Below are 14533 nucleotides of genomic sequence, written 5' to 3' on the forward strand. Positions count from 1 at the left end.
TATTGCACTAAAATAGTGCTTCTCACAGACTTTGTGCTTCTGCTGGCTTGATTCAGTCTCTGTGTTCCTCAAAGGAAACCGAGAAACCACTGAGAAATCAGTCAGGGAGCATGGCAGTGATATTGAGGAAAAATGCTGCGGTTTACGGACTGGAGTGAGCTGACAGCAGAAGCCAGATGAAAATCGCTCCTACACACTGTCACTCAGAGATAACTTTAAAAGCTTGAAATGAGGAAAACAGCATATATCTTTTAGGTTAGAAACAGCATCAACTATAATGGTTTTCCTTTGCAGAGTGCCCCTGTAGAATGACTATTTTTTGGGGCCACGTTGCAAATAATTTAATCCTCTAGTAAAAATGAATGCATCAGAACCTGTACTTGCACTTACTTTTTAATCAATGCACTTCAATGCTGACTAAGATATGATATAAAGATACGTTGCTCATTAAAAGAAGAACATTTTAAATGTTTGGGCATGGGTTTATTATTGTCAATTATCGAGTTGTGGCTAGTGTTAATGATTCAAATCGAAGCCCTATTTCTGTTTCTCACAAAGAAGCATCATCTTAGACCTGCAAAAGTCTTTAGAAACTTACTGAGTGATCATACATTTACTAATTAACCCCCAGTCTCGCTGTGTCTCACCTCCTGTCCTTTTTTTTTCTTTTACCTGTGCTCTTTATGCTTGCTGCCATCAAATGCTGAACAACAAAACCATAACCATATCTACCTTTTAAAAAGTAAATGCCTATTTTTATATACTTTAATGAGGAGAAGCACACCTCTTAAAACTAAACAAACAACAACGTGGGATCGATTAAGAGGCAGATTCAGCATAACTAGCACACGGTAAGGATATCTCGGACTGGAGTTAAGATACATAAAACTGTCTGTGAGACTTTTTCCTGAACATAATTAACAAACAGTGTGATTTAAAAACTGTGGTATTCTTCACACTTCATCTATCGTTTACAGCATACGCTTTGGATGATACTGCGGGATGAGCTGGAAGAGCAGGGCTGGTAAATGTGATTGGCATTTACTACACTTGGAAATGTTACGGTCCACAATTGATTTAACATATATTCTGATTTTATTCATATATCCACTTTGGTCATTAATGCACAGTAGCTACATATGAACTGTGAGATCTCCTGATGTGTCCAACATACCCTTTTATGCATTATTACTCAGTATACGACCATAATGGTTGTGTATTTTTAAAACAGCCGTTCCAAGGTTCACAGAGCATTGCATGGGTCAGAGGAGATCCATCACAGGTCTTGTTCAACCAGCTCACTCATTAACCAATAAATCAATCAGAGAGTTGACAAAACACAGATGTTCCGTCCACAAACTTTAGCAGCATAGAAACCAATGACAGACTATACTGTATGCGACTTAAACGATAAAGAATTAAACAATAAAAATATACAATTTCACCGGTCTCCATCCTTTTTGTGTGCATTTAAATGTGGGTTTGTATCTTATGTGCTTTTGTAGAAAGATGTTACACAGTTCAGTGCAATAACCAGTGTTGTAGACAATGTGCTCATCAGTATGTACGCTCCAGGTAAAGTGCACCACAGACTTTGTAGATCTTCTAAAGAAATAGGCTCGCTATGACATACATTAGGTTATTTGATATAGCCAGAGTTGCCATTGTGTTGGCAAAAGTAAAGGCATAGTCCTTAAGTATATAACAAAGTTATAAGATTTTTCTTATTTAGAAGCAGAAAGGTAGAATTGATTATTTCTTAAAAGTTAGCATGCAACAATTTTACAATTATACACCAGAAATCCAGTTACAGTATTTAAACGTCTACCTGAATAAATGTAATTATTATTAAACAAATGTGATATTATATTAATCTTACCGAAGCATCAGTTTGCAATACTTTGACTTTATATGCAGTTATACACTCACTGGATGCTTTTTTGGTACACCTTTTCAACAGCTCATAAATAAGACAAAAACCCATGTGTTAAATATGATACACATCACATGGCAGGTAGATACGGTCAAGACAACCTGCTGAAGTTCACACGGAGGATCAGAATTGGGAAGAAAGGTGATTCAAGTGACTTTGAACATGGCGTGGTTATTGGTGCTAGACGGGCTGATGGGTGACATGAAATACGATACATGAAATATAAACAAATTTCCATAATATCTGTTATGTTATTTATGAGTCCTTCCAATTCAGTTTAAAAATAATCATATTTTATTGTCAAAGCAAGTCCTGGATTACTCGTTCATGCTCTGCCTGACTCTACTTAGATCTGCCGTGTTTGTGCCAACCAATGACAGTCATTGGTGCCAGCAGAGACGTTAAAGAGTGCCCTCTGGTGGACAAACTATGCAACATGAAAACTGATAACATTACCACTCATAACATAACTCATAATATCAGCAGTGCCGATATATCGGTCGGTCTTCAGTATGATCACAGTGTGTCCATCTTCTGATGGCTGTTTTCAGGAGGATTACACATGATGTCACAAAGTCCAGATCATCTCATACTGACTGATAATGAGTTGACTGTACTCAAATGGTCTGATCTCAATCCAATAGAGCACCTTTGGGATGTGGCAATGGGGGATTCTCATAAAGGGTTGTGCAGCTGCAAAATCTGCAGCAATTGTGTGATCATTTCAACATAGACCAAAATCTCTGAGGAATGTTTCCGGCGTTTCGTTGAATCTGTGTCACGAAGAATTAAGGCTATTCAAAAGGCAAAGGGTATTCTAACCTCATATCACTAAGGTGTACTCAGTGAAGTGGCCCACGAGCTTATTTTTTCATCAAAATTTTCTTCTATAGAGGTGTTTTTTATTCATAACCTAATTTAGGAGACGATAATTTAGTTCATGTGTAGTTAAATAGTTTTGTTTTATACTGAAAAGCACTTCTAATATTTAACTTGTGGATTATTTCAATAAAAGAGCAAAATAAATAAAAGCGCACTATCCAACCTGAGTAAATGTACTCATGCAGTATTTTAGGTACAACTTTTGTATGACGATATAAGACAACAGTGGTACATTCTCAGCTAGACACTGATTAAATCTGTTTTACAGCGTAAAACAGTTATTTAAATCAATTTAGAGCGACGATGTCTCCTCACAACTCAGAAACATCCGAAACTTGAGAAAAGTACAAGCCAATGCTCATCTGCACAGGCACACAGGCCTCATTAATTCTTAATAAAATATTGTGTTTAATAGCTTTGTTGTACGTTTTGACGTAAAGATTTTTTTTTCCTCGAAGAGCTAACTGGGATTTATCAAGCAAGTTAACTAAACGTTTTTTTTCCTGATATCCAGTGAAGTAGAACAACCTTTCCAAATGAATAATGGAATTTTCCATTATCCATAGCCGTACTATAGCAGTACTTGTGTTTATACATTTTATTTGAAATTTTAGTTGTACTAAATTCCACCTTCCTGATTCGCAAATGAAGCATTTGCACTTATGGAAGCTCATGCTGCGTTGGCGTTTCTCTTTTTTGTTCAGTGAGCAACCTGTGAGTGAACGCGGGCTGTCATTGGTCAACGCACCGGGTATCACGCCCCGCCTCTGTCCGGGTTCTCGCGAGATTTCCCTGGAAACACCGCACCACCGCGTTCGTGTGGTGTGCATGCTAAAGTACCCCAATAACTTTGCCAACTTCCATGTAAAACCTTTTCAGTTTCAATCGGTAACGTGAATTTTACACGGGGAACACCGTCACCATGAGTATACTCGCCAAAATAGCAGAAATTGAAAATGAGGTAAGATGGAAACAGCGGGCGGGCTAACCCGCTGACTGTCACGTTTAAGCTAGCCACAAGCTGTTAGCGTTAGCAAAAATATTACAGCCGGGCTTTGTTTTGCTCTTAATATTTCTAACTCACATTTTTTCTTTTGGCCACAAAGTGCATATAAAGTTGCTTTACCCAGTCAGTGAACTTGTGAATCCATTACTAATCATATAAGACAGTGTAACGGACGTGCTAGTGCAGGTTGATGGTGGTAACAAGTAACAAGTTCGCCTTTAAATAATGTGTACACGTTAACTGTTCAATACAAGTTAACTTAAAACGACAGTGTTGTCTTTTAATTCACACGTATCCATATATTATGATCTTTGTATGGTGTGCCGTCTGTTGTTGTATTGAGAAAGCCTCAAATTTGAACATAAGAGTTCGTACCAGCAGGGGTACTTGCTTTAAATTACACTGAATGTTTTTGTTTAAGTTTTTAGTTTAGTTTAAACTTAACTTTAGCTTAACATTCAGCAATTGTTTCATTTCAGCTCAAAACATTCAGCTATCGGCATTCACGCTGCAGTTTCTTCAGAAAATGCCTTTTCTAGTTTTTAATGGAAACTTTACTGTATTATCAGAGGCAGTAAAAGGAAACTCTCCAGGTTGCAGTGCAAAGACTACTTGTTTCACTGTCTTCTTTAAGGGTTGCCACAGCAGATCATTGCTTTCATCGGTCTTCTCTGTGGTCGTCCTCTTATCTCCCTGCCTGGCAGATCCATCTTGAACATCCTTTCCTTTGTTAGCCATTTCTCTCACTTTACCAGCCATAATTCCTACATTTAAAATCTTGCCTTCTATTTTACTGCCTCCAAACATGCCTTCCCCTACTATTCTTTCTCAGTCTTTGGCCATTAGCAGCCACCCTGCTGGTCAGTTGTACCGGTAGCAGTTCTTGTAAGTCACTAGTAACATTTCTAGCTAACGTGTTTGATTTGGCAAAGACTTTACACCGGACGCCCTCCCTGTCACAACCTACCCATTTATCTTTAACTTGAGACCAGCACTAGGTGTACATTTTAATGTGCAGAGAAACACAGTTGTGTTGATCTTGGCCAGGACTTTTCTGCCTATTAAAAATGTTTCCTCCCACATTAAATGCTTTAAACTGTATTATTTATCAAATGGACAGAAAAACTAGGATTATTAAATAAAATGAATGAGTATCTGTTAATTTAGGGTTAAAAAAAACTCTTTGCCTTAACTATGATCATTCAAGTATGTAAGTTTGAGTTAAAGTTGCATGTCAAATGTAAGAAACTCTTGCATTTAAGTTGGCATAAAGTAAAAACTGTACAACATGAGAGAATGGGACCAGGTTTATAGTGTTGTTACTGTGTTGTTACTGCACTGACATTACAGTAAATCCAGATGGGCAAAATTAAACTTTGAATTGTAAAGGATAAGTCTATTCTGTTTTAAGTTTCACCATGACTGTACCTGAGTGCAGTCAGTAAAAACTGCTTACTTAATGTTTTTTAGAAAGTTCTCATGCAGACTGGTATTATTGTTCACTGTAGATGGCCAGGACGCAGAAGAACAAGGCCACAGCTCACCACTTGGGTCTGCTCAAAGCACGTCTTGCCAAACTCAGAAGGGAACTCATCACACCTAAAGGAGGCAGCGGTGGTGGGACAGGAGAAGGTGAGATCAGGATACTTGTGTCCTAATGATGTTACCAAAATTTTGTTTTAAATATTTCTTTATTTTTGCCCGGCAAAGAATGCTAATGCATATTTGATTTTTTTTCATGTGTTTCCTCCAACTTTTAGGTTTTGATGTAGCGAAAACCGGTGACGCTCGTGTCGGCTTTGTCGGCTTTCCTTCTGTAGGAAAGTCTACACTGCTAAGTAACCTTGCAGGTGTATACTCTGAGGTTGCTGCCTACGAGTTCACCACTCTAACAACAGTACCTGGAGTCATTCGGTATAAAGGTGCTAAAATTCAGGTACAAGAGTTTCTGCTTTCTTCAAAATCTGGAATATTGTTCATGCTGTGATAAGGTTTAAGTTATTTGCTTATATTTTTCTTTTTCTGACTTCGTCCTTTTTAGCTCCTGGATCTCCCAGGAATCATTGAGGGCGCCAAAGATGGAAAGGGCAGAGGCCGACAGGTCATCGCAGGTAATGATTTGATTACAGTGGAATCTGCTTGGAGGGAAATACAATGGCAGTTAGAGCAGGGCAATATGACCAAAAATATTTATCACGATATACATTTGAAAATTTGCGATAACGATATAACTGACGATATAATTGACACTAGACAAAATACTTTACAACTCCACAACTTTATTAGTGCAAAAAAAACCATCAATGTATTTTCACTTAAACAAGCAGCTGTTTTTTATGTGCATTAAAGTTCTATAAAAATTTAACAGTGCAAATGCAAATTCCTTGCTGACAGTTAAACCAAAAGGCATTTCCAGTGGAAATTGGCCGACATATCCTCAGCATAACCATGTATAATATCCACTAAACTTAAGAGGTTATACACACACAATACCGTAATATTATGCTGAAGCACAGTACGTATCACTCAGCGAGGCGCCTGCCTACGATAGCCGTAATGCTCCGACAATCCATCAAGCGCTGTGGGTTTGTAGCTTAGCAAAGTCATACTAAAACATTTGACAGATTTTCAAGCGCCGTGTACGACATAAAATCGTTTCGAGGTCAGTAAACACAACCATTGGCTTCATCGGGTGAGGGCCTCCAGCTCGCACTGGAACGGTTCGCAGCCGAGTGTGAAGCAGCGGGAATGAGGATCAGCACCTCCAGATCTGAGGCCATGGTTCTCAGCCGGAAAAGGGTGGAGTGCCCACTCCGGGTCGGGGATGAGTTCCTGCCCCAAGTGGAGGAGTTCAAGTATCTCGGGGTCTTGTTCGCGAGTGATGGGAGAAGGGAGCCGGAGATCGACAGACGGATTGGGGCTGCAGCTGCAGTAATGCGGACGCTGCACCGGTCCGTCGTGGTGAAGAGGGAGCTGAGTGTAAAAGCGAAGCTCTCAATTTACCGGTCGGTCTACGTCCCTACCCTCACCTATGGCCATGAGCTGTGGGTAGTGACCGAAAGAACGAGATCACGGATACAAGCGGCAGAAATGAGCTTCCTCCGAAGGGTGGCTGGCCTCTCCCTTAGAGATAGGGTGAGAAGTTCGGCCATCCGGGAGGGGCTCAGAGTAGAGCAGCTGCTGCTCCACATCGAAAGGAGCCAGCTGAGGTGGTTCGGGCATCTGACAAGGATGCCCCCTGGGCGCCTCCTGGGTGAGGTGTTCCAGGCATGTCCCACCGGGAGGAGGCCCCGGGGCAGACCCAGGACACGCTGGAGAGATTATATCTCTCGGCTGGCCTGGGAACGCCTTGGTATTCCCCCGGATAAGCTGGAGGAGGTGGCTGGGGAGAGGGAGGTCTGGGCCTCTTTGCTTAGGCTGCTGCCCCCGCGACCCGGCCCCGGACAAAGCGGATGAGGATGGATGGGTCAGTAAACACAACCAGAATTCATACATAAGGCACACAGGATTATAAGGGGCACTGTCGATTTTCAGAAAAATCAAAGGATTGATTTTAGGGGTGCCGCATTTTCCAAAAAACATGGTAATAACGACGGCCCACTAGCATGCTCTACCAAAAATAGTGCTTTGTTGTGTATCTGACAGACGAAAGCTAAACCAGTTCCACACCACTGAAGTTGCAGCATTTTTACAAACCAATTCTGGTTCATCCGTTTCATTCAACGATCCGCTTTCGCCCTTCTCATTCTCCGTCGCCGCCATGCTTTTTCCGCCATGTGCGTATGAAAACAAAGGCACTGCACATGCGCGTTTTACCCATATTCTATCGCGAGATTTCATTTTCTTATCGTTGCCCAACATTATACCGGTATTACTGTGAACGGTATGATATGGCCCAGCCCTAATGGCAGCACTACTAATAGTGCTACTAGAATTTAGCTTTCTCCTGTATATATTTATAGACAAATTAAATCATAAGATGTTGTATTTGTAGATGCGAGAACACTAAAATCAATGATTTTCAGTGAGACAATGTTTCACGTCTTTATCTAAAGTTTGCTTAAAACACAACTGCTGATGCTCTACAGATTGACTGTGGCCTTTGGCCTGGAGCTGATGTCATGCCCAGGCTTAACCTGGCGTTTCAACCCTTAACTGCAACACCCTCCATCTGGCGTGTCAGCAGCGATGGCCAAATCACTGCCCACCACCTCCACACTTCCAACCCTACACCTCCCTTTTACACCAGAGCCCATAAGAGGCTCTTTCTGCTGCTTCCACCATCCTGCATACAGCTGTCTTCCGCTCATTTTCTGAAACTCTGAGTGTAGTGAGTGCCATCTACAGTGACTGTACTGGGAACCTTCCACACCCCACTTCTAGAGGAAACAGACATACTTGCCACCCTTTCACTCTACACTCTTGAATAAAGTCTTGGTGTTTTAAGCTCTTCCTTTCATGAGCCTCTTCATTACTGTTACATTTTTCTCTGGCATCAAAAAGTGCAAGCCTGCTCAAAGATTTCTTTTGACCATTATGGCCAGGCAGTGAACCTCAGCTTTATCCACTCACTGGACAATTTATTAGTTACGCTTTCATTGTACCAGGTTGTGGTACTTCCATTAGAACTGCTTTCATTCTATGTGGCACAGATTCAACAAGGTGCTGGAAACATTCCTCAGATATTTACATGATAACGTGACACAGTTGCTGCAGATTTATCAGCTGCTGACAACTTAATGTCATGTTTACAAAATCTGTTTTAAGATGCTTTGTGACATGGTGTGCTATCCTGCTGCAACAATACCTAGGTAGGCTGTGACATTTTAAATAGTGCTCAGTGGTCTATGTAGATTTTACAGGTCATGGTAGTCTTAAGTGCTTGAAAAGAAGGTAACCAGATTTCTTTAGGTTTGTGAAAACATTTCTTGCACCTCATATGAGCTATCGAGGTCACCTGAGGCAAGGTGAGAGTGGGTGTGGAAATGCTCGGGAAAGTTTCTCAAATTTGCATTGTAGGTGGCTGATAACTCGTGTCACACCCACCACCTCTGTTTAGTGACAGACATTCACAGTGGATGTAGATGGACTTCTTTACTCGTCTCTCAAACCGTCTGTGTTCGTGGTCCAAAATGTGAACACTGGCATCCTCAAAAAATGTGCTTTCTCCTTTAAGTTCATTTGTTTTGTTCTGTTGAGCTTTCCCTCCTGTATTGTGCCATGTGTTTATGGAGTGGTCATTTGGTTTCCATAAAAAGCACTCCTCACAGCACTCTCTGGATATTTTCCCTTTTTCAGACAATTCTGTTGATCCTGAAAGCTTTTTCCGAAATGCAGACCAGCTCGTCCTGCATCAAAAACCAAAGTCACTTAAATCCCCATTCTGAAGCTCAAGTTAGAACTTCAGCAAGTCGTCTTGACCCATATGACCTACCTGGCTATATGTCTAAATATTGCCTTGTGATTGGTTGATTTCATATTTGCATTAACGAGCAGCTGAACAGGTGTACTTCAACTGGGATTTCTTTTTACACATTTCTGACTGATGTTATTGTTTCTTTTTCCGCTCTCTCACAGTGGCTCGAACCTGCAATCTGATTCTGATAGTGCTCGATGTGTTGAAGCCTCTTCTTCATAAGAAGCTAATAGAACATGAGCTGGAAGGCTTTGGCATTCGGCTTAACAAGCAACCACCAAACATTGGTTTCAAGAAAAAGGACAAAGGAGGCATCAACTTTACCGCTACGGTACGTCTCATATAATAAACACACTAAATGAAACTTCGCACTTACAGTTTTCACTTTAGAATTAAAAACTCAAGTGAACAATTACACTGATACTTAAAACATCATTTACTTGTCATTAAAGTTAAAGCCTCTACATTCAAGTGTAATGTGTTCTCCAAGCTAAGTTTTTAAAATCTCACAGTCCCAGACATTTTGATGTTTTGTCCTTTATTTGTGTTTATCCTCCTGTCCGGCATTTGTGTCTATCTGTACTTTCGAGAACAGTTTAACCCTCTTGCTACAGCTTACCTGCGCTAATGTTAGCCTAACAGTAGTTCTGTAGCTCATCATGAGGTAGCAGAATGTCAGCTATCCCATTTTCTCTAATCAAACAAACATGGGTGGTATTTAATTTTCCCTTTTTCGTTTATGTCCAGAGCTGAATGTTTTTCATATTTTGCAGTTTATTGTAACACCTTGGAGAGCAGCCACTTTTATTAATTCAGCAGAGCATTTAGATGCAGAAATGGGTAGTGATGCCACATGGATTAGAACATATGGATTTTTATTGTATTGCTGACTCTAATATGTAATAATTGATTAATACAGATCTTTAAATTGTGACTTTTTTAATGACTATTTTCTTGCTTTTTTGTGTTACTTTAAGTCATCCATCCACATGCACTCTCTCTTTCTCTCTCCAGTGTGCACAGAGTGAGCTTGACGCTGAAACAGTTAAGAGTATCTTGGCAGAGTACAAGATCCACAACGCCGACATCACTCTGCGCAGTGACTCCACAGCTGATGACCTCATCGATGTGGTGGAGGGAAATCGGTGAGCTGCTGAAGTGTCACAATGGGCCTTTCTTAGTCATTCTCAGTGGGTGTGGCCTGCCGGTCTGAAATCCTATTTAACACTCCCATCATTCCCACTACAGATGGATTTAAATATGCTGTTTATGTGCTAGGCAGCATCTGGGAGAACTCCTGTTTTAATCTTACTTAGATGACTCAAAGGTTTTTATCTTAATATAAGAAGTCAACAAATATGGGATCAGAGATATGTGGAGTTGAGCATGGTCCCTCCTCTGAAAAAAGCAACTAGGAGAAAGACCACAATACAATAAAATAAAAACTACAATTTCTGCACGGAAACAAATTTATCAAACACTATGTCTATAGAATATTTTTTAAATAATGTCTAAATCCTGTACACCCCATGTGGATCTTAAGACTGGCCAATCAAAGTCTGAAGTCCGGACTTATTGTCAGCTTTATTGTAAGGGATTTGGCCAAAAAATGCATTACATGTTTAGGATTTACAGCATTTCTTAATGCTGTAAATCCTAAACAATCCTGAAAAGTAATTGGAAAAACATAATTTTAAATACAAGGACTTTTTTTTGTAATTCTTGCAGTGAGTGCTTGAAGTCACCCTTGGACATCACAAGATGTTGTTTCCTCCCATGAGATGCTCCACTAGGCTTTTACCACAGCGGCCTTCAGCTGCTGCTTGTTTGTGGGTCTCTCTGCCCTCACTTTTGTATTTAATAACTGAAAAGCTGCTCTACTGATTTGAGATCAGGTGACTTGGCCACTGAAAAATGTCTCATTTCTTTCCCTTGAGAAACTCGTCATTGCTTTTGCAGTATGCTTTGGGTCATCATCCATTTGCACTGCAAAGCTCTGTCTGATCAGTTTTGCAGCATTTGGCTGAACCTGAGCAGAGAAGGGTTTTTTGTGAAAATCCCTTGAATTAATGATGAAATTCTGGCTTTCATTCACATTTAATTGAGTTAAAATCCACTGTGATGTTTCATAAGGGCAAAATATTTTTAAAAATTCTCATAATTCAGAAGCCTATGGGCCTATTAACTGTAATTGCATAAAGCACTAGGTGGGGCCCCCTCCTTGCCTGTATACTTACAGTATTTATTTGAAGAGAGGTGTCTTAACAAAAGGAAATGTAGCACTACATATTTTAAACATGATTAAAATTACTTAATATACATCTAAAAAAAATAAAGTCAAATGTTCCTGTGAAAAGTAAACACTTTTTCCTTCAAAAAATTACTGAACTTTGGGAGGAAAATGGACACAGTGGAAACTGTAACCACCTGTTATACAATTGAATGAAATATACATTATTTATTCCATCCATCCAGCCATTCTCTTCCATTTATCCAATTCAGGGTAGCAGAGGGTTCGAGGCTATCACAGCTACCATAGAGAGGTGGGGTACACCCTGGATAAAACACCAGTCTGTGGCAGGACTAACGCGGAGAAACAGACAACGATTCACACCGACACAGACAGCCAATTTGCAATCACCAATTAACTTAAACCCACTAACTGCATGTCTTTGGACTGGAAGGAAGTACAGCGAGAACCCAGGCGTGTAAACTCCACATCAGGCAGTAGTGCTTAAACAGTATATAGATCGATAAAATAAGATATGTCAAAAGAAATAAGGCAGAAAGTAATTTGAAGTTAAAAAATAAATACAATAAATTAAGATAAGTTTACATTTAAATGAAAATATTAAGCTTTATATGAAAAACAAAATATCTCAAAATCAACAAGCAGAATAAAGGAATTAAATGTCTTACTAAATGTAGTAGAAACAGTAGAGCATGTCAGTGACTCAGAGTATACTAGAGTGTATAGTTGACAATGCAGTTCAGTTTTATTTATGTAGCACCAAATCATCACAATGGTCTCAAGACACTTAATATTTTAAGCTAAAGACAACATTATAGACAAACCCCAGTGATTCAGCGATTTCCTTATGAACACAAACTTGGCATCAGTGGGAAGAAAAACTCATTTTCAACAGGAAGAGGCTTCTGGCAGAACGCGGCTCAGGGTGGAGCAGCCATCTGCTGTGAGGGGAAAGGGAAAAGCACAGAGATGGCAAAGCACAAACTGTGACAGAGTGCAAAAAAAGGACTTACTCTAGTCGCATGTAAGTGCAAGAGGAGTGAAAGAGGCAAATGCATTATGGGAGGTCGTGCATTATTCTGAGCCAACAGCAGCAACACCGAGGGATAGTTCAAGGTCACCTGATCTTACTTTTACTGCAAGCTCTATGAATTTATAATGATATTCATTAGGAGTTATTCTGCCAAAAGTAATTGATTTGTAAATCTTCTGTTTGAGACCGCGTGCACCCTGTGCTAGGCAAATGGCATTAGTTGTAATATCTAACATTTGCGTATCAGCTGACATGTTAGTTAACAAGTAAATGTAGTAGAAGGCTTCATGCTGCACCAAAATATAGACTCATTTATTCACCATTTTATTTCTTGGATTATTTAGTATAACTGAGTATGTAGTGGTTTCACTTACAGACTCTGTCCCTGTCCCAACAGCGTCTACATCCCATGCATTTATGTGCTCAACAAAATCGACCAGATCTCCATTGAAGAGCTCGACATCATCTACAAAGTGCCCCACACTGTGCCCATCTCAGCCCACCACCGCTGGAACTTTGATGACCTGCTGGAGAGGATGTGGGACTACTTAAGGCTTGTGCGCATGTAAGAATTTCCATCAATACAACCTGCAAAAGATTCTGTGAATGCGGCGAAAGTCAGTTATAGATTTAAAGCAAGTCTTTGGAAAATTGAAGTGTTTGTGTGTTCAAACTGGAAAAAGTTACTGAGATGATACGTTTACTTACAGCTACACCAAACCCAAAGGCCAGCTTCCTGATTACACGTCTCCTGTTGTGCTCCCCAATGACCGAACTTCAGTGGAGGATTTCTGCATGAAGATTCACAAAAACCTCATCAAAGAATTTAAGTAGTGAGTATAGTTGCCTTAGCTAAAATGCTAATATTTTAAAAATATTTTTGTCATCTGAGGTTATATGTAAGTGATTTTAGAGTGTGGTGTTGATCAGATTATTCTTAATGTGTTTTTATGCGTCAAAACCTTAAAACTAAAACTGGGTGGACATTCTTTTTCTCATGACTCTATCACCTCCCTTAATGGCAACATTTACCAGACTAAATGTTGCCATCACTGGAACGTTTGATTTTTAGACATGTGACCGCGTGTTGCACCACCATCTCTAAATGGCCCTGGGAAGATAACATCGTCAATCATTCATTATGTTAGTGCTGCTGAGCATTAGCCATCCTCAAGGGAACGGACGGGTAAAACTGTGACACATGGAAGCTTTTGCTCCTTAAGGATGTCACATACCCAGTAGGTTCCTTTATAATAGAGCTGTAGCAAAGAATGATTTGTCGGGCTACTTTATAATGGCCTGATATCTTTTCTTTTCACACTCTTGAACGAATCATCAGTCAACCAGGATCAAACTCTTTTTTTTTTTTTTTTTCTTTTCTTAACTCTTTCTTTCAGTGCACTTGTTTGGGGCTCCTCTGTAAAGCACAACCCTCAAAAGGTGGGCAAGGACCATGTGATGGAGGATGAAGATGTTATCCAGCTGGTGAAAAAGTAAAAAAAAAAAAAAAAGGATTCTTAATGCTCACTGCATGACCCATGTTATCACAAAGTGTTCTGTACAGCTGCTCAATAAACTACCGGACATGTCTGTCATTACAGCATCTGTTGTTTTTGCTTTCATTGATTTAAAACAATGGCAGGTTAAAGTGTCATATTTAAAGTAACACACAGTACTTAACACCATGAATAGTTCATATTGAATATTGGTTAAGGCTTCCATTGACTCCTAAAAGAACTGTACAATAAAATCACAGTGGAATCTCAATGTGTCTGTTATTTTATGCTTTTTATTATTCTGTGCTTTTATTCAGATAATAGATTTATTACTTTATCAAAAAGTGTAACCAGGAGTGTTCTGTGTTGTGCTAAATTTGGTTTTTTAGGAAAAATCCGACAGAAATGTTGCAGATGCGTACCCGCAGCCAGCATTATGGCTAACATTTAACTGTGGCTTAGAGGGGGGAGGGGGGGAAAGAGATTTATATGACATTGATGATGGGGATAGTTATT

At 39.8% G+C, this 14533-nt stretch overlaps 1 protein-coding gene across 1 annotated transcript; it reads left to right on the forward strand.

Annotated features, from left to right (window-relative positions):
* Nucleotides 1–3601: 3601 nt before the first annotated feature.
* Nucleotides 3602–14274, forward strand: drg1 (developmentally regulated GTP binding protein 1). Its single transcript, XM_085358183.1, has 9 exons — nucleotides 3602–3776; nucleotides 5330–5453; nucleotides 5582–5757; nucleotides 5863–5932; nucleotides 9399–9568; nucleotides 10252–10382; nucleotides 12919–13086; nucleotides 13232–13354; nucleotides 13919–14274. The coding sequence occupies exons 1-9, from the start codon at nucleotides 3738–3740 to the stop codon at nucleotides 14016–14018; spliced, it is 1101 nt and encodes a 366-aa protein (XP_085214309.1). The 5' UTR covers nucleotides 3602–3737; the 3' UTR covers nucleotides 14019–14274.
* Nucleotides 14275–14533: the final 259 nt, after the last annotated feature.

The sequence above is a fragment of the Diplotaxodon limnothrissa genome, linkage group LG7 (assembly GCF_057381915.1).
Source record: "Diplotaxodon limnothrissa isolate DT_005_m linkage group LG7, D_limnothrissa_male_GT1.1, whole genome shotgun sequence".
NCBI classification, from domain to species: domain Eukaryota; kingdom Metazoa; phylum Chordata; class Actinopteri; order Cichliformes; family Cichlidae; genus Diplotaxodon; species Diplotaxodon limnothrissa.

Bases quoted from the DNA above. Each gene is read 5' to 3' on its own strand.
- drg1 (XM_085358183.1), top strand. From the start codon at position 3,738: ATGAGTATACTCGCCAAAATAGCAGAAATTGAAAATGAG. The intron at 3,777-5,329 runs GTAAGATGGAAA...TGTTCACTGTAG, and splicing joins TAGCAGAAATTGAAAATGAG to ATGGCCAGGACGCAGAAGAA. The intron at 5,933-9,398 runs GTAATGATTTGA...GCTCTCTCACAG, and splicing joins AGGCCGACAGGTCATCGCAG to TGGCTCGAACCTGCAATCTG.